The 27,140-nt window shown below is 39.3% G+C and overlaps 1 protein-coding gene across 3 annotated transcripts in view; it reads right to left on the bottom strand.

The window, feature by feature from the left end:
* Window positions 1–23,110, bottom strand: part of LOC148128552 (vomeronasal type-2 receptor 26-like) — a 63,888-nt gene extending 40,778 nt beyond the window's left edge. For all 3 annotated transcript variants that reach the window (XM_087948843.1, XM_087948845.1, XM_087948844.1), the window contains exon 1: window positions 22,526–23,110. In XM_087948843.1, coding sequence (XP_087804969.1) covers window positions 22,526–23,083 — 558 coding nt within the window. In that variant the 5' untranslated portion in view covers window positions 23,084–23,110. The remainder of the gene's footprint in view (window positions 1–22,525) is intronic.
* Between the last annotated feature and the right edge of the window lie 4,030 nt (window positions 23,111–27,140).

The following is a 27,140-nucleotide window of genomic DNA, read 5'->3' as shown; positions in this document are numbered from 1 at the left end:
AGAAATGAAATAAGAATTTTAAATAACATTGTAAAATAAGATATGAGAATACTTTAAGAAAAACTATAATATGAACTGTGATGTGATATGAAACTGAATAAGTAAGATGAATAGGTAACTATGGTCATGTTTGTGTTGAGATGTGAAACGTGGAACCACACTGCTTGCCAAATGAGAACTTTTTTTAAAAAATGAAAAATAGGAGAGGAAATTTAATATTGAAAATACTAGGTATGTTTCAATGATATGGTGATTTTCACTAGGAGAGAGTATGGAAATGTTGAAAAATTAAGCAATGAAAGATTATAACTTGATGTGCATATGTGTATTAAGAGACATGATTAGTTTTATTAATTTTGCTTGTACTAAAATGTATGATGTATTAATGCCAAACTGTCTACATATTGATGTGTGTGTGTAGATTGAAATAAAAAAAATACTTGATTATAAAAAAGGGGAATCACCCTTTTAAAATTAGAAGTGTTTAATACCAAAATATATCTGGTACCAGCTCCTTGGTGAATTATTCCCCAAGCAACTAGATTGGCCAAATCTATTGGCCTTTTGTAGCACAAGGAGTTGATATGATTCCCCTCTTTCTCTAATGGATTCATTCTCCAGAGGAATTTAGTTTGTTGGATCCTTGTGGGGACTCCATACCTGCCATGGCTGCAGCCTTGGAGCCTCCAGTATTTCTTGGGCCTCCTTCCTTCTCTTCCAGGATCTGGACGAATATGCAGCCTTTAAGACATGGGCCAGAGTCATAAAGATCATGTAAACAGAGTCACTGTTTTCAACCAACTTCCCATTCAATTCATCTTCTGTCTCTACTGGAGTTTTTTGGGTGCATCTTTTCCGGCCTTTGACAGAAAAAACATGCTTTGGAAAAGAGCAGTGAAAATTCTTGTCTTCATACTGGGAGTCTACAAAGGAAAATGGTTCAAAAGCATCACATTCTGGCCTTATCATTTGCATAAATTCAAAGCTCCAAGTACTATGGATATATTTGTGATATCCAAGATGAGTCATTATATAGTTTCCCAAAGCTGTGGTGATCCAGATTGTAATGGGTCTAATGGGTCCTGACAAAGCGTCAAGTGTTAGTTGAAAAATATGAAATGTGTTTGAAATGAAAATATGTTCTGTGAAGTGAACAAAGACATTGACTTGTTTCCACTCAGAAAAGATGGAATCCCTCAAGGGTGCTAAATCTTCAGTTTTTGAAAATTGTTGAGATATAACAACACAAATTCCATTCCTGACAAGCACAGGAGGAAAAAAACTCAGGAAATTTTCTCCCTCCTCTGTGTCTGGAGCAAGGAGACCAATCAAAGTCCATCTGAAGTGCAGGAGCACTCGGACAATTGCTGAATGCTGAAACATTTCTTTGGGGAGCATCCGGTGGAACAAAGGGAAATTATTCTTATCGCTCAGAGTCTTTGAAGCCATTCTTTGACTGATCTGGAAAAGCAATAAATGCTGTGTTATAATCCTGTTGTAACTTGACCTGTTATATAGGTCAAGTCCAAAATATGAGTTTTTAATTAATCCAACTTTGTTTTGATAAACATCTTAGAATAGATTGTTGATTAGCCATTGTTTAAAATATTAAACAAAGAATATTAAGAAGGCTTTATATAAAAATGGAAGATGAGAAACAAATTAAGTAAAAAGGAAACAATGAAACCGCAAATCATACTTCTCTATCACCCCTACAATTTAATGCAATTAGACTCACATGTGCAGATGTTAACTGACGTACATTGTTCCAATAAAGGGCCATATTTAAGATTGCTACATCATTCTCTGCTTCTATATTTAATATTCTTTGCCAGTCTTTTTTTATTTTCTTCTCTAATTGTGCAAGACATAGGAGACCATAGTTCCACATATAATTTATCAGTTATATTAGCCGAGAGGTTTCTAATTGAAATTTTGTCTGTTCTAACAGACACAATTTTGGGAGTGTGTAGTTTCCATAGCCTTCACTTTACACCAATAATTAATGATGTTAATTGATGTTGATTAACATGATGTTGGTTCATTGATGTAGATTAACATCAGACCAATAATCAAGAAGTAAACCATACCCCAATCAAGGAAACTGCCAAACAAACTAACAGCCCAACCAAAAATCTCCAAGACCATTCCCACCAGTAGTTAGAGGGCAAATCATTAGACGATAAACTTGAAAGCATACCTCACACTCCTTATTAGCACTGATGATTTTACCTAGTTTGGCTAATGAAATGTCTGCAAGAAAATAATCAAGCTCAGAAAACAGCAAGAAACCTTCATTTCAAGCTACAGATATGGCCCTTTATCAATTTGATGCCACCCCATATTGAGGCAGCCTAGTCTGCATTGGCTTTTTTGGCAACTGCAACATACTGGTGCCTAATCCTAACCCTTTGGTTGAAAACAGAGCCTCTCCTCACCTTCACAAGTATGCAGCAGAAGCCCCCAAAGAAATAGAGATGCTATCAAGAGAGCATTGATAGCTATGGCTATTTTGATACATGCTCCCATTCTAATGTGTATTCCAGTTTCCAGTGTCTATAATGGACATAGTCAAAAGCAGGTCTTGAACCCCATAGAGAAGATATGGTTGAATCTATCCTGCATCCACTACCACCCCATTCACTTTACTATATATAGAGAAACACACACACACAAACCTGTGGGACTTTGTTAGGGGCCTACTAATGTTGACATCTGGATGGAAATCTCCCTGTCAGCTGCATCAAAAAGAGTCAAAAGGTTGTCCTTCTTTCCACAGCTGTAATTGGGAACATTGGCTTTTCCGGTAGAGAGCACGTCTAGCAAGACATCTGAAGTGCCAAGAGTTTTCAAATAGTTGTCATGGATATTGTAGCCAAGTGTGAGATTGCACAGGAACTGGATATTCTTGTTGATCTCTTGAATGGTGAAAATAAAGCGTTCTATTCCTTTGGATGTGTAAGGTTCACTTGTGTGAAAAATGCTTTGGTTAATACAAGCATCATCAACAGCAATAATACAATTTTTCAACTTCATCCTCTTCATAAACACATGACTATTAAGTCTGAAGACAATACTGACCAAAAAGCAAAGGCAAATGATAGTTACAAATTTAATATTTGTAAATGTTGAAAAAATGGGAAGCAGATAAAAAGCACAAATAGTCCATTATTTATAGCAGCAATAATTTTAATCAGCACAGTACCCAGTCTGCAAAATTTCATTTTTTAAAGTACAACCATCATAAAAGGAAGAGGATATTTCTTAAGTGACCTAGAAAAACTATTCTAAAAACAAATAATCCTCTATTCCTATAAGGATCAGGCATTGAATATCAATGAGCAGTTATAAATATATGAAAATTTAACTACAACTATCACTACTTTAAACAAAAGTCAGTATTCAAATCATGCATTCTAGATTGGATGTGGAGAGGAAAATAATTTGGACTTCTTTCAGGTATTTTTTTTTTGCTCCATCTTTGTATTTGTGTTTCTTCCCCTAAAAAGACAAAAGAAGAAACCCACAAAAATCTGATCAATCAATAAAATTAATCACTTCCTGAAATATAGGAGTAAGCAGGATACGGAGAAAAGAATGAGAGTGTTAGAACTGCAGATAGAAGGAATACAATTTCATCACACTGAATAACTTACAAGTAAGAAAGATTATAAGGAAGCAGGTTGAAAAACAACATTTCTTGATTTAGTGTTACTGCACTGGTGACTACACTGATGAGATGGTCTCCTGGCCTGTAGTAGCTCCATGGTCTTTCTCTATCCAGGTGCACCATATTCAGTGGGCACTTCATTCTAAGCTTCCCAGAGACTGTTTGGGACACCAGTAGCATCGAAAGCAGAAGCAGGAGGTCCATAATTCATGAAGCTGAATCAATCACCTGTTTCCAAAGAAGAGTTAGATGATTTCAAAGCACCCTCAGAAAATGGAATATCCAGGAGTTTTCCTTTTCCAAACAGAAAAAAATTGAGCTTCATCTGGAAAAAAGAGAAAGGTACATTCAGCATCACAGCCCCTGCCTGTGTCCTAAATCTTGTGCAAATCATTCAGCATGAGTAGAGGCTTATATCTATTTCTTAGCAAGATCCATTCCACGTTGCTTCAGTCTGGCGTTATGTCAACATTAGCCACTGGAAAAGTAGCAGTAGATGCCTCAAAGTCTGGGTTTGTGATAATTATTGTGAGTGATAATTGGTACTCAGGACCTCTTCTAGGGCTGCATGTAGAGTGGGGCAGCTAAAGAAAAGGATTTTTGTGAAATGTTGCAGATATGTCCCTGGAGACATTCTTCTACAATGGTTGTCATCCTTCCTCTCAGGACATGTCCAGAAAGTGATGCTGGAGGAAGTTGCTTCAATACCCTGGGAATTTACTTCTGCTGTCTGCCATTGTGGAATATGGTCTCCAGAGAATGCTAGAGAAGGTCATCCAGAGCTATGCAGTTTGGTGGCATTTTAGGTTCTTGACACTTAACTCTAATGCTCTCTGATACCTTCTGCACCCTTGAACCCTGCCTAATGTTAAGAGCAGGACTTATTTGTGATTTTCTTTTCTATGACATCCTCAGATATTAATCCTAATTTGGAGCTGATTTTAAAATGCCTTGTGTCTGAAGTGACATTTCATTTTCCAACTGTTCTAGAAGTATAATTTTTTGCATGAGAGCTGATTAAGAGGCAGGAAAGTGGCAGTCCTTAGACTATATTCTTTAGTAAATTGGAAGAAATTTACATAAGGGATAGAAAATTGTATTTTCCTATATGTTCTGTTGTCCTTCAATATTTATAGAAAATACTGAAATCCTTTGTATTTTGAAGTTTCATAGTTTATTGAATAAAGACTGGTGGTGAAGTGTGCAGCTGAGCTGGTGGTGGTGCTCATGGCATGGTGTATGGTGTGACCTCATTTCTTGCCAGACTTACCAAGAAACTGATTTAGAGATACACAGTGGCCCTTTCTCTGCTTTTATAGATGTACTTAGTGGGATGGGCCCCATCTGACATTCCCATTTCTCAGGCTTTGTGTGACACCTCCACATCAAACACAAGTGCTTTGAGGAGCAGTTGGGAGACCTGTATTCCGGGTTTACCTGAGTGATTTATTGTTGAGGTTACATTTCTTACCTGGAGAACAGATGGAAATGAAATGTCACTTGATATGTGCAACTTGTCTTTGAATGGAGAACTTGGGGTTTGAGTGAGAGGAGAGAGCTGAGGAGATAGGCAGATCCATCCTGAAGTGAGGAACAGGAAAAGTGAGAAAGTTTCCCCACTGTATGGCCTTCAACTTCCACTCTCAGGGTCTGGGTCTCCCAAAATGGGAGGAATTCCCCTTTTGGGTCAGATATCTGTCCTTGACAATATGTAGTTTTTCCCCAGGGGAGAGGAGGAAAGATTGCTGTTGACATTTGTGGTTTGTTACGGTCTTTCAGGAGGCTGAACTTAGACCTGCTTCTTTTCTCAGTTTGGCTATGAGAATCTTCCCTGATTTAGTAAAGGCTATGGTGTGAATGGCATCCTTGCAGGAAGAAAAATGTCCCTTATTATTTCATTTACAAACTACTGTTCAGCTTTTCTCCACGAAATTAATGTGCTTCAGAGTTCCACTAATTCACTGACCCATCAGCCAACAGAGTTGACTTCAGAAAACAAACCTTAGCTGAAAGTTACAAATGTGAATGCAGCCATTGCTGATGTGACCAGGCTAAGTGGATTGTATGGATATGAACCAGACCAGTTTGGTGTAGTGGTTGAGGCACCAGGCGATCATAACATCAAAGGCGCTCACTCCATTATCACCAGAATAGTGATAGTTATGACGAGAAGCAACTTCTCCTCTTGGGATTCTGAAGTTCATGTAAGTCAGGAGTGTCAAACTCAATGCCCAGGGGCTGGATCCGGCCCTCAGGGTGCTTAGATCTGGCCCATGGGGCCACACTGGAAACAGCAAAAGTCTGTCCCGCAGTGCCACTGCCAGTGAAAACCAAGCTTGGGAGGGCCTCCTGTGGCCATCCCAAGTTCCGTTTTCAGCTGCAATGGCCTCCTGCAATCTCTGCCACCAAAAACAGAGCACAGGGGAACTCTTTTTTTTTTTGCTGCCAGAGGGCTGCAGGAGGCCATCCTGGCCAAAAAAGGAGCCATGAGGGATGTGTGCAACCACATCTGAGCTCCATTTTTGCTGGCAGAGGGCTGCAGGAGGCCATCCCAAAAGCATTGTTTATGCTGGAGGAGTGTTCGGGCCACAAGCGTCCCCAACATAAGTGACATCAAGCTGCTATGCCCACCTTAGCCATGATCACACCCAGTCCTCTGAGGTCAAAAACAACCCTGATGTGGCCCTCAATGAAATTGAGTTTGACACCCTTGATATAAGTAAAAAATCACAAATACATCCCAGGAAGTGTTGCTGTCCTTCCTGTCAGAACATGTCCAGAAAGTGATGCTGGAGGAAAACAGTTCAACATCTAGAGAATTGACTTCTGCTATCCTTCATCATGGCGTCTTGTCTCCACTGACTGCTGAGGAAGGTCACCCAGAGCTGTGGAATTTGGTTACACTCGATGTTGATGACTTATCCTGCTTGTTTTCTAGTTCAACTATCCTTGAACCCTCTCTAATGTTAAGAGTAGGGTCTCTCTATGATTTTCTTTTGTATTAGATCTCCATTTTTCAATCCTAAACTGGAGCTGCTTTTAAAATTATTTGTGCCTGAAGTAAAATTTCATTGCCCATCAGTTCTAGAAATGTCAATTGTTGGAAAAGAGCCAGGCAGAAAATTGACAACCTAGGTATATAGGGAGACAGTCATAGAGTGGATAGAAATTTTTCTTTATCTTGACACTTTCTGTGTTGTCCTTTCACATCTACATAAGCCACTAAGTATCTTTATACTTTGAAGTTTATTTATCAAATAAACCTTCGGCTAGTGGGGTCTGCAGCTGAGACGGTGGCAGTGCCCATAGATGATGGGTGTTGCAACTTGATTTCTTGCTACACCCACCCGGAAACTGGTTTTGGGGAGGAATTTGGAGGTCCATCTTCTTTTTCTGTAAACAATTCATGGAGAGGGCCCATTTTGGCTTCTCCCATCTCAGAGACTGTGTGTAACTCTTCCCAAAACATTGCCAAGAGGTTGGAAGGTGTGGTTGGCAGTCCCCAAATTCTTGATGTATCCATTTGGGAGGATAATGCTTCTTGGCCTGTAAATGTTAACTTGAGGTTTGAATTAAAGAGGGGAGCTGAAGGAATAGGTATCCTGATAGGGATCAGTAGATGTTTGGCCATATTTGGTGACATCTGATCTGCTACTCAAAGGTTGTCCCACTGTGTGGCCCTAAGGACTCTAGTTTCAGTGCCTGGCTAAGAGATCTTTGGTGGCTCTGAAGGGAATCTGAGTGAATATTTGTAAGAGCCCATGCTGGAGATTACCTCGTGATAAGTGGGGTGAAAAAGCAATATTTTCCCCACCTTCACTAGGTCAGCTGATAGTCATGAAGCAGCCACATTTGGGATGACCTGGTCCTTATAGGTTAGGGAGAGGCCACCAGAAAATCTAGCTAGGGCTTTGGGAAGAATATTATCCAGGCTATCTGGAGGATAAAATTACAGAGAATTCCCCTGATCTGAACAAGGAATGTCACAGCAGCGGTGGGATTTTACCAGTTCGCACCTATTCGCTAGAACCAGTTGTTAACATTCTAAGCAGTTCGGAGAACCGGTTGTTAGAAGAAATTACTGGCCTAATCCTGTAAGGAAGGCAGGAAGGAAACATTCTGGTGTTGCTTACAGAAACTGCCTTCTCCGTTAACCCTTATTACATTCTTGGCAGGACTAGACTTCCTGCTTCAGGAACTCCTCTGGAGTTTTTTCCCCCTCCTTTACTAGTACTTTGCTTGTGTGGAGTGACCATTCAAAGTTACAATGGCACTCACAAACAAAAAAATCTCCACACCACGAGCCAGGCAAACACCTGGGCACAAACAGATCCCCCCTGATACCTCCAGCTCAAACACACCCCAACCAGGCACCCAGATGAAACCTAGCTTCCTAACTAACGATAGCCGTCAATTTTCCCGGAGCCAAGCTGCACTAAAGGCCTCCAATAAAGTAACACAATGTTGCCAGCCAATCGATACAAAAAGAGCCAAAAAAACAGACAGAAGATATTAGAAACACCAATCAAGCAGAACACAGCAAATTCCAAGACCAATAAACACAGACCAAGACTCCCAACCAATCAGGATGAAGAAAAAAACCATTCTGGCACAGCAATAGGCTGCCCCAAATTTAAAACTGAAACAATTGTGGGGTCCTGACTCACAGATGAACACAATCCAGAAGCCTGATGATGGCAGATGAGATTCTGCCGAAACGTCACTACAACTTTAAAAGCACAACTACTATGACGTGGGAAAATACCCGAACAAAGCTGAATGCCATACATGTAAGTACCCGCGAAAACTTAAGAAAACACACACACACACACACACACACACACACACACACACACACACACACACACACACACACACACATATATATATATATATATATATATATATATATATATATATATATATATATATATATGTAGCTGTTCTTGTATTTCCACGTCATTGTAGTTCTTTTAAGTTGAAGCGTTTCAGCAGAATCTCATCTGCCATCATCAGGCTTCTGTATTGTGTCCGTCTGTGGGTCAGACTTTACAGACGGACACAATACAGAAGCCTGATGATGGCAGATGAGATTCTGCTGAAACGTTGCTACAACTTTAAAAGAACTACAATGACGTGGGAAAATACCCGAACCAAGCCGAACACCATACATGTAAGTACCACGAAAACTTAAGAATATATATATATATATATATATATATATATATATATATATATATATATATATATATATATATATATATATATATAGCCACAGATGTGAAAGAGGCATGCAGGAATTGAATTCAACCCACTCTGCAAGCTTGTAAATTAAACATTAGCTCAGCTATATTTAGACTAGCTGTCAACAAAATATATTGCTCAAAGGAGAACACAGAGAAGAAAACCAGAGTTTAAAAATGAACCATTTAACATCAATCTTTGAAAACTCATTAATTGCATACATGGTTTGAAGAAAACCAGCACATGTGTATGACTGACAGTTTCTCTCCAAAACAACTGAATAACAGAAGACACTAGAAAACTTAACTATATCGCTACATGTTTTTGCAGGTTCATCAGCAAAAACAGACTTTCTCCAGATTGGTTAAAGATGCAGATTGTAGCACAGTCTTTAAATGCTACATATCTATCTATTTCCAAGAAGGGATGAGGAACACTGAGAATTTCTTGACTGCTAGAAAAATACAGCCATGATAAAGCCAAGAAGGGAGATACACCCAACCAAAAAAATTTCTGCTAAACTTGAGAAACTATGTGATAATTTATTTGAATTTGTAAACTTCCATTTCAAAAAGTTAAGAACAGGTCTTCTGAATCAGACGAGGATCCATCTTTTTCTCTCAGTGCCTTGGTAAGATCACACATGGAATCCTGCAATTAGGTTTGGTTGCCACAACGTTGAAAAGATGTTGAGACTCTAGAAAAAGGACAGAGAAGAGCAGCAATGATGATTAGGAGACTGGAGGTAAACAAATAAAGAATGGTTGCTGGAATTTCATTAAACATCTAGTTTAATGAAAAGAAGGACTAGGGGTGACATGATAACAATATTTCAATGTTTGAGGGGCTGCCAAAAAGAAGCATCAGAAGGCAGGATAAGAAGCAAGGAATGGAAAGTAATCAAGAAGAGAAGTGCTCTGACACTGGAGGCTTTTAAAAAGAGATTGGACATTCATTGGTCTGAAATGGTTTCCTGTCTGAGCAGGGGGTTGGACTAGAAGACCTCCAAAGTCCCTTCCAAATAACTCGGGAGTGTCTACCATGAGAGGAATGAGATGGATGAATTGTTGCAATTTAGTAAGAAGTATTTATGCCCAATCCCACCTCTCTCCCTTACAGATTTATGGGATACTAAAATATGGATAATCTTCTTTAGGAATTGTTTTTGTAAAACTCCTATAGGGCTGTATTTCAGTTCCCCTCTTATTTTATATCTACATACTTTGACCAGATAGATAATCCAGATTATACACATCTTGAAATTTTACTGAATAAGGATGGAGGACACTATATTTGAATTGCCCTTTGATTATTTCAGCTCAAAATTGTTTCCCTAGCTCATGTATGTGGGACAATTTGAAAAAAAATTATGCTTGGCCTGTTGGAATGTTTTGAGAGTGGAAATTCCTCTAACTCACATTATACATTTCTTCTGGTTGTAAGATGCTCCTTTGTATTCAAGTCTGGCCTCAGAATGATAATGTAGCACTTGGGGATAAAGACGCAGCCCAGCAGCCCAGCACTGGAGGCCAAGATGGAGAAGACTTGCACAGCCACCATGTATTTCCCCTTGGTGCTCAGGTAGGTGGGCAGGAAGGAGACCCACACATTGCAGAAGACCAGCATGCTGAAGGTAATCAGTTTGGCTTCATTGAAGGCTCCAGGCAGATTCCGGGCCAGGAAAGCCACTGTGAAGCTGATGGCAGCCAGGAAGCCCATGTAGCTGAGGGTGATGTAGAACATGAAAACAGAGCCTTCATTGCATTGCAGGATGATCTCTCCAGACTGGGAATAAAAGTCCGAGTCACAGAATGGGGGAGAAACTCCAAGCCAGATGGAGCAAATAATAATCTGGACACTAGAACAAGAAAGGATGATGCAGTTGGCCAAGCTCTTCCCCAACCATCTCTTTAATCGGTTTCCTGGTTTTGTGGCCAGGAAAGCCAGCACTACTGTGATGGTTTTGGCCAAGAGAGAAGAAACAGCAACTGAGAAGACAATGCTGAAAACTGTTTGTCGGAGAAGGCAAGTGGCTTCCCTTGGTTGCCCAATGAAGAGAAAAGGAGACAAGAAGCAGAGCAGGAGGGAGACCAGAAGGATGTAAGAGAGGTGTCGGTTGTTGGCTTTCACAATGGGAGTTTCTAGATGTTTAATGAATATGATTAAAACAAAACCTGTGGCTAAGAACAAGAATAGGGCAAAAGAGGACAGAATGATTCCCAGATGTTCTTCATAAGAAAGGTAGGATATAACTTTGGGGATACATTGGATTCTGTCCTCATTTGGATATTTTTCATCTGGACACTTGGTGCATTTTTCTGTATCTGAGTAAACGAAAAAAACCCAACACAATATAATTTTTCAATATTCTGTACTTTCACTTTTCAAAAACGTTTCTTACTAGCAGCTTTTTCCATGAAGGATTGCTTAAAATCTCTACATAAAGTATGTAAGAAGAATATCATTGCCTAAAAAAAACAGTTATATTTTTATAGTTTATGAAATTGGAATAAGTCATGGAACCTGAATGATTTTTTGTGTAATTTGCAGAACTTACATTATTAGAGGTAGATAATGAATCAATTCACATTTTAGACACATTTCCTAGATCTTGACAGATGACACTTCTTAATATACTGGACTTTGAATGCCTGTCTTTTGAAATCTAATTAGCTAGAAAAAAAGTTAGTTCTGCAAATGATCTGGTTTCCAAACTAGAAAGCGGAAGAGATTTTTTTTTTCCTGGCAGTAGAGAAGCTTGTCCAATCTGCTACACCACCTATCTCTTCCTAGGCTTTCCCTCAAGATTTTTTGGCTATTCCTCCCTCTAAATAAGAAATTATATAATTTGAAGATAATAGCAATAGTGCTTAGACTTATAAACCATTTCACATGGTTTTTACAGCCATCTCTAAGCAGTTTAGAGTCAGCCTATAGCACCCAACAATCTGGGTCCTCATTTTACCAACCTCAGAAGTATGGAAGACTGAGTCAACCCTGAACTGTGCAGAATTGAACTGCTGAACTGCTAGCAAAAACAAAAAATATTAGTTTCAATCTATCTTTTAACTTGTATTTATATGGCAGTGTTTCAGATGAATCCATTTTCAAAGGTCCTGTCCTTTTCCTTCCTGTCCCCCACCTTCATGGATGGAGATGGTCCCCTCAGGACAAGGAATGCAGTCATAGCAGCAAGCAGGCTCTCCTTCTCGCTTTTGCTTGACAAATCCGGGATGACAACTTTCTACACATTGGGACTGAGGCAGAGACTAAGCAGAAAAAGAAGAAATGCCAAAGAATATATGAAGCATGCATGAAAATGGATGTAGATGTTAACATTAGCCAAATAGTCCCCGGCAGTGGTGGGGTTCAAAATTTTTTACTACCGGTTCTGTGGAAGTGGCTTGGTGGGCATGGCAGGGGAAGTATACTGCAAAATCTCAAGTCAGATGTGGTATTTGCTGGTTCTCTTCCTCTGGTTCCTGGGCTTCACTTAGATAAATATGAAATCATTGCCTCATTCCAAGCTGATTTAGGAGAGGTAAATACTGGCAGATTGTTCATTAACTCACTCCCCTTGGCTTTTGGCCTCTAACATTGCAATAAAGGATTTTTCAGCTTAAGAAAGTGTGGAGGGATGGAATTGAAAAGTTTTCAGCCTTAAGTGACAAGCAGTTTGGCTCCTCCTCCTAGTTTTTGATTTTTAAGATTTTGAAATACAGTATGATGATCTTAAATTAAATTTTGGAAAAGAAATTATTGTAAAAGATTTATTATTATCATCATCATCACCATCATCATTTGATTTTTTAAATAAAATACACCTGTAATGAAAAAAGGAACTTCGGAACATTAGGATCTAGATAGGCTTCTTCTGGAGTATATAAAACATTGCAAAACTGCTTCCCTTTGAAAGTAGTCCAAACCATCCCCCAATTAAGATATAAAGGGAAAAAATCCTTAAGAAATAGAGCTTTCTTTATTTGTGTGTTTCTTTCCTCAATTCACATGGCTCTCAATGAAGACAAAAACTGACTGCCTAGTTCAGGGGTCTGCAACCTTAAACAGTCGAAGAGCGATTTGGACCCTTTCCTCACAGAAAAGAAAACACTGGGAGCCACAAAACCTGGGTGGGCATGGCCAACTCGAAATCATTCATTCCCACCCTGTCACATGACCCCATGCCTACCCAGGTTTTATGGCTCCTGGTATTTTTTTTAAACATCTCTCTCTCTCTCTCTCTCTCTCTGTGTGTGTGTGTGTGTGTGTGTGTGTGTGTGTGTGTGTTTCACTCTCTCTGTCTCCTCTCTTTCTCTCTCCTCTCTCTCTTCTCTCTCTCCCTCTCTCTCTTTCTCTGTCTTATCTTTCTCTCTTTCTCCCTCTCTTTCTCCCTCTCTCTGAGCAATCTGGGAGAAAGAGGCATTTGCTGTAAGATGGGCACTGTTAACCTGGCGACAATTCCTGGAGGATTCAAAAGAACAATTTGAGGTCTGGACTGACCATCAGAATTTGGAAGCTCTACAAACCCCTTGCAAGCTATCCCCCAAACAAGTTAGATGGGCACTTTATTTTTGGAGGTTTAATTTTGTTTTGAAATATGTACCTGCAGGAAAAAAATTTCTAGCTGATGCATTATCTCGACTCCTACAATATGATATTAAAAGAGAAACTCTGATACAATCTATTATACAGGGTAAAGATATCATACAAACATTAAAATATGAAGTAATAGATGACCTACCAAAAGCTTTAGAAAAAGATCCCTGGTTACAGAAAAATAAAAAAACAATGTATTATCACTGATGGAATAGCTTGGAAAGAAACAAAATTATATAAACCAATTACCTTACGTGAACTAGTACTTAAAAGGTGCCATGATAGCAAACAAGCTGGTCATTACAGAAATCTTAAAATGTTACATCTAGTTAAGAGACAATTTTGGTGGTCAGGTATGAGGGGAGATATTGAATGTTACGTTAGAAAATGTAAAGTATCTGCTAGTAGTAAGGCCTGTCCTGGAAAACCTTTAGGACTATTGCAAAAGGTGTCTGATCCAGTTAAACCATGGCAGGATATTGCCATGGACTTCATTGTAGATTTACCTTGTAGTCATGGGTTCACCGTAATATTTATTTATTTATTTATTTATTAGATTTGTCAATTGTTTACAAGATAATAAGTACAAGTGTATACATAGTTGTGAATATATGAAATGGGTACATATAAGAAAAATAAAAGAATAAGAGAAACAATAGGACAGGGACGGTAGGCACGTTGGTGCGCTTATGCACGCCCCTACAGACCTCTTAGGAAAGGGGTGAGGTCAATAGTAGACAGTCTAAGGTTAAAGTTTTTGGGGTTTGGGGAAGAGACTACAGAGTCGGGTAGAGTATTCCAGACATTGACCACTCTATTGCTGAAGTCGTATTTCCTGCAATCAAGTTTGGTGCGGTTTACTTTGAGTTTGTATCTGTTGTGTGCTCTTGTGTTGTTATGGTTAAAGCTGAAGTATTCATTGACAGGTAGGACATTGCAATGTATGATTTTATATACCATGCTTAAGTCGGACCGAAGACGGCGTAATTCGAGGTTTTCTAGTTTTAGAATTTCGAGTCTGGTGGCATAAGGTATTCTATAACGGGTAGAAGAGTGGAGAACTCTTCTTGTGAAATACTTCTGGACTTTCTCAATTGTGTTAATATCACATACGTGATAAGGATTCCAGACTGATGAAGTGTATTCGAGTATTGGTCTAGCAAATGTTTTGTATGCTCTGGTTAGTAGTGAGATATTACCAGAGAAAAAGCAACGTAGGATTAGGTTAACAACTCTTAATGCCTTTTGGCTATGTAGTTGCAGTGAGCTCTAGCACTTAGTTCATTAGAGGTGAGTATTCCCAGGTCCTTTACAGAGCTTGGGTCATCAACAAGATCTTGACTATTCAGCTTGTATTTTATTTTCTGATTTTTTTACCAATATGTAAGACAGAGCATTTATTTGTTGAGATTTGGAGTTGCCATATGTTAGACCATTCAGATACATAGTCTAGATCTTTTTGAAGGGTAGTAGAATTGTCTGTGGTATTGAACAGCTTTACATCATCAGCGAAGAGAACGCAATTGCTCTTGATATGATCACAAAGGTCGTTTATGTAGATTATGAAGAGAGTTGGTCCTAGAACACTGCCTTGGGGAACACCACTATTGACAGGTACTGGATTTGATAGGGCGTTCCCAATTTTGACCATTTGTTGTCTGTTTGACAGGAATGCTTCTATCCAGTTATTCAGTTGTCCAGAGATACCATAAGATTTTATTTTTAGGAGTAGTTTGTCGTGTACCACTGAATCAAAGGCTTTGCAGAAGTCTATGTAGATTGCGTCTATTGCTTTGCCCTGGTCGAGTTGTGTAGTCCATATGTTTTTGCAGTGTAAGAGTTGCAGATTACAGGATAGTTTTTTTCTGAAACCAAATTGTTTATTGGAGAGTAGGTTGTTTGTCTCTAAATGGAGGATGATGGATTGGTTAATAATTGATTCCATGACTTTACAGGTGACGAGCATAAGGAGATTGGTCTGTAATTTTCAACTAGGCTTGGGTCTCCTTTTTGAAGATGGGGATGACTGTGGCTTGTAACCATAGGTTGGGCAAGGAGCTGGTTCTGAAAGATTTTTCAAAGATTATGCTTAGAGGTTTGGCTATGGCAGCAGATAGTTTTCTTAAGAAGTAGGCACATATTCCATCCGGTCCAATAGATAGAGATGGTTTTAGGTTGCATAGTGCTTTTTCAACGTTGTCTACTGTAAAATCGATATGTATTAGATCATTATTGTTGTCTGTGGTACGGCTAGGAAACATTGGGCATGATCCATTACTGTTTACAAACACTGAGCCGAAGAATGTGTTAAAGATGTTGGCTTTAATGGTGTCGTCGCTGCAGTCTTTACCATCAGGTCCTATCAAGGGAGGGATGGACCTTGAGTCTTTTAGTTTGTTGTTTACAAAATTGTAAAAAGCACGGGTGGAATTGGTGCTTAGAAGGTTTTCCTCTTGTTTAATGTGGTAATTGGTGCATTCGGTCTTTATCTGGTGGCATAAATTTTTGTATCGGTTTTTGAAATTAGCAACGTGACCAGATTTGTTTTTCTGCCAGAGTGATCTCTTTTTGGATTGAAGTTTCCTTATTGATATGGGTAATCTGCTTTTTGTTTTGTTTTTGGAGTTGTTGTTGGAACATATAGTTTGATGACTCTTTTGACTTCAAGTAAAAATATGTTGTAATGGTCTTCAACAGTATTGCATCCAGTGAATAGAGATTGCCAATCGAGGGATGAGAGATCGTTATCTATAAGATCATAGTTGCCTTTTTGAAGTTACAACTAGGGATGACATCGTTGTGGTGATTTTTGTGTGGACGTATGTTGAGGCAAAAGTCAATCATATTGTGGTCACTACTGGAAAAGGGTTCTTTGGTTTGTATTCGTAAATTAAATTCAAACTATTGCAGAAGATGAGATCGAGGCAGTTGTTCAGTCTAGTGTTGTTGGTTACTAGTTGTTCAAGACCTAGATTTGTAATAGCATTGTAGAAGGTTGTGTGTATGATTTCAGTTGTACAATTATTTAGGGTCCAGTCAATATGAGATAGATTGAAATCTCCAAGAAAGATAAAAGGGTATGGGCAGGATGTAGCCCATGTTAGTAGTGTATTTAGCTTGTTTACATGTTCGATGTCATAATCAGGTGCTCTGTAACATAGTAAGAATCGAATTGTGATATTTAAGGATAGTTCACAGATGATGGTTTCAGGAAGGGCAAGCTCCTGGGTAACTTGGATATTTTTAGATGTAAGGATTTTTATAGAATATAGCAACACCACCTCCTCGACGATTTTCACGATCTGATCGGTAAACATGATAGTCTCTTACTGTGGTAATGGAGTCGGGAGAGATGCATTGAGCCATGTTTCACAGACAAATATAATGTCAAAGTTAGCCATATTTAAGAGGATGAGAAATTCAGGTATTTTATTCACGAGGCTTCTTGCATTGAGTAGTTTGCATTTAAGTCCGGCAGCAGTTGGGATTGAGGTAGTTGGGGGCGTGCGTGCCTAGTCTTGGGTGATGGTGGGTGGTGGGTAGTTTTGGGTGATGGTGGGTGGTGGTAGGTGGTTGAGGTAGGGTGGTGGTTGAGGGTAAAAGTTGGGTATTGGGTTGCGTGTCTTACTTTTGATACAGTCAGCATGGTAGTCAATGTACAGGTCCTTCTCTCCATTGTCTAGACGGGTTTTGAGTTCGATGCGGAGTGCACGGGAGCGGGCACGTTGCTGTATGGTTAAGTCAGGGCGGCAACTGAGGTTTTTGTGGTTGGTGTTGGTTTTGGCGAGTGAGTTTATAGTGTAAATGAGTTTACGTTTGCTTGATTCATTTTTGCAAATGATCCTGCACAAGCGTGGGGCCACAGAGCCGTCTCTATTTTTGAGCTCTCGGTCAATGCGGAAATGTCAAGTATTTCATCACCGGAGATGGTTGATGCTTGGTAATCTCTGATGATGTTTCGGACAGTTGTGATGTCATCATTGACAATGCTGTCTTCTAGTCCAAATAAGATGGCGTTTGGATGTTTCCGTTCACGCTCAACAGCTTCTCTGATGAGGATTGGGATATCAATATTTGTCTGGGTTGCGTTTGTTTGTGGATTGGGTTTTGGATTGGATTGTGGTTGTTGGGTGGAGATGTGGTTTGTGGCTATTTGATGTTCAGGTTTTTGTGTTGTGTCTTTTTTTCAAGGTTGGTTATTCTTTCTTTTACGGCGTCCAGGGATGCTAATATGGTGTTGAGGGATGTTTTAATGGTTTTGATGGTTGAGGATGTTTCAATGGTTTCAATGTTTGGGGATGTTTTGATGGTTTCGGCGGTATCATCTCTTTTAGACAGATCTAGTTTGGATATGCATAATTTGCAGAAATATGGAAACTCATTGGATGATTCTAGGTATCGAATCATTTGCTCAGGTAATCCCAAGCAGTCATGGTGGGTGTATTTTTACACAGAGAACATTTGATGGAGTATTTATTATCTTTTAGATTTTTGCAGCATTTAAGGCATGTGCAGGAGTCTTGAAGTTCATTGGTGCAGGAGTCTTGTAGTTCATTGGTGGGGATTGTCTTCTTATTGAGTTGTGGTTTGAGGTAGGATTTTCTTTTTGGCATGGTAATATTGGTAAAATAGTACGTTGATTGAATTAATTAAATGAACAATTTAGGGTAATCTATATAGTCAATATTACATCAAACAATATCAAACAATCTATTGTAGTAATCTCTCAAGTCAGATAATATTTCTAAGCAACAATCAGCCTGGTCAATTAATTAATCTAATCACTAGTCAATTATTTACACTAATCATTACTCACACTGTTCATTTAAATCCACTAAATCAAAGATTTTACTATTCAATTAAATTGCATGAATTTTGGTCTTTTAAACTAGTCAGTAATCATACTATTTGTACTAAACACTCTAATCACACTAATCGGTTAAAAAACAATAAATCAATTAAACCATTAATAAAATATTTTATAGAAATTGATTATCTAATCGTTGGTATATGTGATGAGGTAGAAAAGTTGTAAGTTTTGAGGTGATGAGGTAGTATTAGGAGTCTTCTTTGTCTGCGGGCTCGTCCTAGTTAAAATGGCGTACCCTCCACTCTTATTTAAGGGCTTTTAGATCGTGAGGAAGGGATTACCGTCCTCGGAGCTCTTCAATTTCTTCAAGGGATGGAGAACGTGGCTACCGAATCGCCTTTCTCTGGATTCACATGGGGACTTAGAACCAGAAGGAAACCTCTCCGGAGCGACCCACAACAGGAGACCGAATTGGGAGAGAAAGTTGGAGCGCTCTCACCCAGCGATCCTCCCGGCCGGCGCTTCTTGGGTTTTCTTCCTTCTCTCAGTCACCGGGAGCTCACGGCGAGTTGCAGCGGCGGACACAAGAGTCGGAGACGGCAGCTTTAGTGAGGACCGGAGCGAAGCGGCAGCAGCGGCAGCGGCGTCTCCTCCGTCTTTTTTTCAATAGATGGACTGCAATAGATGGACTGCAATAGATCTGTTCTCAAAACAGGTACATTTCATTCCATGTAAAGGCATACCCTCTGCAAAGAAATTAGTTGGTTTGTTTCTAAAACATATATATTGCTTACATGGTGTACCAAGAAGTATTATTTCAGACCGAGGGGTACAATTTACAGCCAGATTCTGGAGAGAGTTTGTGAAAACAATAGGCTCACAGCAGGAGTTAAGTACGGCTTACCAACCAAGCGTGAACGGTGTTGCTGAGTGAGCCAATGCAGCCATAGAACCATATCTAAGGTGTTATGTATTATATCAACAAAACGATTGTCCTGAATTATTACCATTCGCAGAGTTTGCTTATAATAACACTATACATAGCAGCACAGGATACACCCCATTTCAAATAGTATATGGAAGTGAGTTACTACCATTTCCAGAATTGCCATATAGTACAGAGACATCAGTAATGCAGAAGCAATGGTATGAACAAATACAACAATCATGGGAATATGTAAGAGAAGCCTTACGTGATGCCTTCATTGCATGTAAGAAACAATTTGACAAATGGAGAAGTGAACAAAAACCTTTCCACATTGGAGATCTCGTATATCTGTCCACTAAATATATAAATCTGGGTCTTCCTTGTAAGAAATTAGGGCCAATATATATTGGACCATTCCCGATTGTAAAGGTAATTAATCTGGTGACTGTACAATTGAAACTATCATCACGATATAAAAGAATACATCCTGTATTTCATTGCAGTTTATTAAACGTATATATAAAGATATAGACTCACCACAAACACTTCCTGGTCCAATAAAAGACGATCAATATGAGGTAGAGGAAGTATTAGATTCCCGAAAGAATAGGGGAAAGTTACAATATTTGGTAAAATGGAAGGGGTATCCCATTGCGGAAGCATCGTGGGTTAATAGCAATGACGTCCATGCTCCACGATTATGTCAATGGTTTCATAGAAAAAATCCACATAAAGAAACGGAAATATAACAATGCTAATGAAATATAAGATATTAATCCCCTCTGTTTCATTTCCAGGGAGACCAGTGGTAGAGGGGGCAGCCTGTCAGGCTTCGGGAAACAACTCACTCAACAGTATTGGAAGATTAAGGGAGTAAAGGAGATGAAATGAAAACAAACATTGTTACCAGATTACGTCTGCACACTGACTAGCTTAGATTGATGAGGGGGGAATACAAACACTTCATTACATATCTACATTCAACAATGCAGCATTAACGAAGAGGAACATCATACTAATAAATTTTGGCAGGGTGGGTAAATAAATCAAGAGAGAGCAATTGCAGGAACAGAAGGAGTAAGGGGTAGTTGGGAATCGTGGCTTAGTTAGTGTGCAATGTAGACCGTAGAATTATAGTGTTAATAGGGTAATTGGGCCCCATTGCAGGGCAGAGATAGACAGCGATTAGATGGGTGGAGTGAAGGGATAAATTACACTGAAAGATGATTGATTTCAGTGCTAACCTTGTTCAGTTTAACTGTGCTTGCAGGTTATTGTATTAGGAACAATAAAAAGAAAAAAGTATACAAGCCTATCTGTTTGCAATTTCTTACCTAGGATTCACAGAATCATGGCTAAGAAAGATTCCCAGATAAATGAAGCCCTTTTGTCCCCCTGCTGTGGCTTCCTGGCAGCTGAATCCACCACTGGCTGGCCCCTCCCCTCACCCTCCCCTCCAACTCACTCCTAGCCTGCCCTGAGAAGAGAAGGGCGACAGCAGCAGATTGAGACTCGCTCTGTATTCCATAGTGGGAGTGAAGCCTCTTTTTCTGGCCTTTTTTGGTGCTTTGCTTTTTGATGGGGAGACGTGCATCTTTCTCTCTGCCCTAAGATACCGGCTGGGCTGCTCCCACCATCTCTATGGCCTGCTCGCTGCTCTTTCAGCACCTCGCACAAAACACTTAAATTTAGTTGTGCTTCAACAATGGGAGAGATAGCGTCCCCTCCTCCTCTTGGAGCTCATTAGGATGTAGAGCATTGGCTGCAGCCGGCTCAGCAAGTGTCTCGGGATGGAGAAAAGTTGCACATCTCTCCCAGCGGCATGGGTGTGTACAGCACCAACAAGAACATCAGTGACCTTTCAAGAGAGACATTCTTCAATCTGGACAAGGTGGGGCTTATTTCTCACATGGACCAACAGGATCTCTATCCAGTCATAACTGTATTTCATCATCATAAGGATATCATGGCATCTGAAAGACACTTGTGTGAATAGTATTGAAGTCCCCACAATCCATCAATTCCCAGTGAGGGTCATCTGTCATGGAGACTAGAGTTAAACTATTTGAAATGGATCATAATCTTTAGAAAAAAGGAGAAAACACAGCAATATTTGACCCACCTTGTTGAGCAGATTTATCCATGAAAGAGCAATTTCGCTAATAATAACTCTCTGTCTTTCAATACTTCCCAGTTTCCTTTTGATCAAATCCCCCTCAGACGAAATCACCATGAACTCGATGTCCAAATCTGCAGCTATTTCTCCATTAGGGTCCATGTGAAGATTCCAGTGGGACAGATTGTAGAACTCATTCTCCTCCAGAAAGGGATGGAACTAGAATGAAAACATCCAGGAATTTTAAAAGCAGAAACCTTGGTTTGTTATCCCACCTGGTATTTTCATCTGTGACTTTTTCTTATAGTTTTTTTTTAAATTGCAAACATACTTAATGTTGAACAGTTGCAGAAACTGGGCATGGCTAGTATAGTAAAGAGAAGGACCAGGGGAGACATGATAGCAGTTTTCCAATATTTGAGGAGCTGCCACAGAGAGGAGGAAGGGTCAAGCTATTTTCTAAAGCACCAGAAGGCCAGACAAGGAATAATGGATGGAAACTGAACAAGGAAAGATTCAACCTGGAAAGAAGGAGAAAGTTTCTGACAGTGAAAACTATCAACTAATGGAATAGCTTGCCTTCAGAAGTTGTGGGAGCTTCATCACTGGAAGCTTTCAAGAAGAGACTGGATTGCCATCTATTAAAAATGGTGTAGCTTCTGCTTGGGTGGAGGGTTTGACTAGATCAGGGATCAGCACCCTGCGGCTCTAGTGCAGCATGTGGCTCTTTCATCACTCTGCTGCGAATCCCTGTCCTTCAAAATATGTGTCACAACCACCAATGTGCGACACCTGCCAGCATGTGATTTATTGAGCTTTTTGACCCCTGGTAGGCCAACCATAGATAAATCCAAGAAAAGACAAGTTTCAGAAATAAACAGAACATTTAATGGTATGTGGCAGATTCATTTGCTTTCGCTGCTGACGAGACTGGTTCCCCAAGATGCTTAATATGTGGTGAGAAATTGGCAAACAACAAATTTTTAATATCAAACATATCTGCTACCAGCTCCTTAGTAAATTATCCCCCCCCCAGCACCTAGATTGGCCAAATCCATTGGCCTCTGGTATCACAAAGAGTTGATATGATTCCCTTCTTTCTCTAACAGATTCCTTTTCCAGAGAAATTTAGTTTGTTGGATCCTTATTGGGACCCCATACCTGCCATGACTGCAGCCTTGGAGCCTCCAGTGTCTCTTGGGCCTCCTTCCTTCTCCTCCAGGATCTGGATGAATATGCAGCCTTCAGGATGTGGGCCAGAATTGTAAAGATCATGTAAACAGAGTCACTGTTTTCAACAAACATCCCATTCAAATCCTCTTCCACCTCCACTGGAGTTTTTTGGGTGCATCTTTTCCGGCCTTTGACAGAAAAAACATGCTTTGAAAAAGAACACTGAAAATTCTTGTCTTTATACTGGGAGTCTAAAAAGGAAAAGGGTTCAAAAGCACCATATTTTGGGCTTATCATTTGTATAAATTCAAAGCCCCATATACTATGGATGTATTTATGATATCCAAGATGAGTCATTATATAGTATCCCAAAGTTGTGGTGATCCAGATTTTCTCTCTAATGGGTCCTGACAAAATGTCAATTGTTAGATGAAAAATATGAAATGTGTTTGAAACAATAATATGTTCTGTGAAGTGAACAAAGACATTGACTTGTTTCCACTGAGAAAAGCTGGAATCCCTCAAGGGTGCTAGATGTTCAGTCATTGAGAATTGTTGTGATATAACGACACAAATTCCATTCCTGACAAGCAAAGGGGGAAAAGTCCTGAGGAAATTCTCTCCCTCTTCTGTGTCTGGAGCAAGGAGACCAATCAAGGTCCACCTGAAGTGCAGAAGTACTTGGACAATTGCTGAATATTGAAACCCTTCTTTGAGGAGCATCCGGTGGAAAAAAGGGAATTTACTTTTATCATTTAGAGTCTCTGAAACAATTCTATGACTGATCTGGAAAAACAATAAAGAAGGCAACTCCAAAATATGAATTTTTCATAAATCTAACTTTGTTTTGATAAACATCTTAGAATAGTTTGTTTATTGGCCATTGTTTAAAATATTAAACATAGAATATTAAGAAGACTTTGTATAAAAAGAAACAAATTAAGTAAAAAGAATAACAATCCAAATGCAAATCCCCACTAGAATGTAATGCAGTTAGACACACATATGCAGGCGTTAAGTGAAATATATTGTTCCAGTAATGGGTGATATCATATTTAATTTTGGAAGATTGGCACATCATTTTCTGCTTTCAGATTCTTTGTGCAGCCATCGTTTTACTTTCTTCTCCAGTTGTACAAGAGACAGGGAGGCGTAGTTCCTTATATAATTTGTCAGTTGTACAAGCTAAGACAGTGGTCACCAACTGGTGGGCCACAGAGAAAATTTTGGTGGGCCGCAGAGAAATGTCACCCCCAGAGCACCCCCCAAAGCAATTAATCCAGGCTGCATGGGAACACAAGTCTGCGCTGCCCACATGGCCCACAAGAACCCTCCTCAACCACTCACTCCTTACCTGGCAAACGTGCCTGATAAGTTGCTATTTTTCCTTTTTTCTCCCCAACCATCAGCTGTTCTGCTGTGCGGGAAGATTTAGATTAGCTAGAAAGCAGAAAACCATTAGATTTCTTGCTTTCTAGCTAATCTTTAGATCTTTGGCTCTTAGAGCCCAACCTTCCTTAGGACTAAAGCTTCTGTAATTCAGTGCAGACTCAGGTAGTCAATGGCAGAAAGATAGATCTCTGAGTGAATCTGTGATTCTGTGAAAAACTCAATATGCCTGCCTGCTTTGCCTGATTTTGGGTAAAAGTTGCGCTTTTTAATAAAAAATTCAATATTTACATAAATATTTATAATATTTACGTACAAGCTATGCCCAGCCAGTCACTTTACCATGAAGCCACACTCACAAATATACCATGCCCACAGAACCAGTTGTTAAGACATTTATCCCACCCCTGCCTCTGGTGTGTGTGTGTGTGTGTGAGAGAGAGAGAGAGAGAGAGAGAGAGAGAGGTTAGATCACATCTCCCTCCCTCTCTCTCTCTCCCACCAACGTCAGTTAGCGACCGTCCGTCAAAATTCATATTAGTGCTCCCCGGGATATAAAATTATGAGTTTGGTGGTCCTTGAGGTCCAAAAGGTTGGCGACCCCTGAGCTAAGAGATCTTTAGCTGAAATTTTGTCTATTCTAATAGACACAATTTTGGGAAGTCTGTAGCTTCCATAGCTTTCAAGTTGCACCAATAATTAATGATGTTAATTGATGTTGATTTAACATAATGCTGGTTAATGGTTGTTTTATTTATTTCATTTTTTTTATTTAATTTGATTTGTCAATCATTTACAAGATAATAGGTATAAGAATAAACATAGTTATGAATACATGAAATGGATACATATAAGAAAAATAAAAGAAACAAAGGACAGGGATGGTAGGCACGTTGGTGCGCTTATGCACACTCCCTACAGACCTCTTAGGAAAGGGGTGAGGTCAATAGTAGACAGTCTAAGGTTAAAGTTTTGGGGTTTGGGGAAGAATCTGATGTTGACTATCATCAGATGAACAATCAAGAAATAAACTATACCCCGTTTAAGGAACTGCCAAACAAACTAACAGTAAACAGCTCAACTAAAAAAACTCCAAAACCATTCCCAACAGTGCTTACAGGGCAAGTCATTAGAAGATAAAATCCAGAGCATACCTCACAGTCCTTACTAGCACTGATAATCTTACCTAGTTTTGGTAATGAAACGTCTGCAAGAAAATAACCACATTCAGAAAGTTACAAGAAACCTTCATTTCAATACTGAGCCAGAAATATTCTCCTTTATTGATTTCATCCCTCTATTGATGCACCCTAGGTCTCCATGGCTTTTTGGGCAGCTGCAACATACTGGTGTCTCATATTTAAGTCATGGTCCAGTAGGAAAACTAGATTTCCCTCACGGTTGCTACTGCTCAGCCAGGTATCAACTATGCTATAACTGTGCATTTAATATTTCTTGTCTAGGAATAGGGCCTTACTTTTTTCACCATTGAAAATTGCATTTCATTGGATAGAGTCCAGTGCTTAAGTTTGTCAAGATCCTTCTGAATCTTGAGTCCATCTTCCAAAGTGTTAGCAATTTCCCCCAGCTTTGGTGAAATTTGATGAAATCCCCTTCTTTTTCCTCATCTAGATCTTTTGTGAAGATGTTGAAGAACACTGGGCCTAAGACAGAATCTTGGGGCACCACTCTGCATTCTTCCCTCTATTGTATTTTTAGTGCCATTACAAATGTGTTTTTCTGTAGTTTTATGATTTTTAATATAAGCTGCTCAGACTCACTTTGCAGTGAGACAGGTGGGAAACAAGTTTAATAAATACATGAATAAATAAGTCTTCATCAAGAAATTATTTGTCATTTGTTCCCTGAGCAAATATCAACTCTACTCAATAGGAACTTAGCATTTGTTTTTAGCCACAATATCTATTTGACTAAGGGAACAATAATTGATTGGTATTTTTATACTGTTTTTTTAATATTTAGAAAATATTATTGCTATCTTCCACCCAACAGGATATAAGAAGTATTATTTATACATATGTATAGTAATAGTGGAACTCACAACATGGAATTTTTTTTAAAAAAGTTCATCTTGTAGAAAATTGTGTCTGTGGACTCTGTATTATTATTGAGCTCTTTGTGGTAGTATTTTTAATAGGTTGGACTGTTTTTCTCCTTTTGGGCAAAAAATAAATTAAGCAGTTCTGCTTTCTCTCTGTTTCTAGTCAACTTCTTACCACTTTCTCCCACCAATGGTCCAATCATTTCCTTGACTTTTTAAAATGGTTTTTTACATGTTGAAAGAAGCTTTTTGTTGTTGTTATTGTTTTTGAGTTTTGCCACAAGCCTTAGGTTGTTTTGAGCCTTAGCTTTCCTCACTTCATCTTTGCATGCTCAGGCTATTTGCTGATATTCTGCCTTAGATATGTGCTCCTTTTTACATTTTTTATATTTCTCCTTTTTGTCTTTCAATTTATCAGAGAGTCAACAGATTTAACAGATTTAACAGATAATCAGAGTTGGAAGGGACCTTGTCAGTCATCTAGTCCAACCCCCCACCCAAGTGGGAGACCCTGCACCATTTCTGACAAATGGCAGTCCAATCTCTTCTTGAAAGTCTCAAGTGATGGCGCTCCCACAACTTCCAATGACAAGCTGTTCCATTGGTTGATTGTTCTCACTGTCAGAAAGTTTCTCCTTATTTCCAGGTTAAATCTCTCCTTGTTCAGTTTCCATCCATTATTCCTTGTCTGGTCTACAGGAGCTTTAGAAAATAGCTTGACCCCTTCCTCTCTGTGGCAGCCCTTCAAATATTGGAAGACCGCTATCATGTCTCCCCTGGTCCTTCTCTTTACTAGACTAGCCAAGCCCAGTTCCTGCAACCATTTGTTTTATGTTTTAGCTTCCAGTTCCCTAATTATCCTGGTTGCTCTTCTCTGCACTTTTTCTAGAGTCTCAATATCTTTTTTATAATGTGGTGAACAAAATTGGATGTAGTACTCTAGGTGTGGTCTTACTACGTCTTTATAGAGTGGTATTAGTACTTCCTTTGATCTTGATTGTATCCCTCTGTTAATACAATTTAGGATTGCATTAGCTTTTCTGGCGGTTGCTGCACACTGCTGGCTCATATTTAGCTGGTTGTCCACTAAGACTCCAAGATCCCTCTCACAGTTACTGCTATTGAGCCTGGTTTCACCCAGTCTATATGTGT

This window comes from Notechis scutatus, unplaced genomic scaffold (genome assembly GCF_049901735.1).
Source record: "Notechis scutatus isolate UNSWTSFEM ecotype Mainland unplaced genomic scaffold, rNotScu1.2 NSCUSCF26, whole genome shotgun sequence".
NCBI lineage: Eukaryota > Metazoa > Chordata > Lepidosauria > Squamata > Elapidae > Notechis > Notechis scutatus.
Note: the sequence above shows the minus strand (reverse complement) of the source record. Positions and strands in the feature narration are given on the sequence as shown.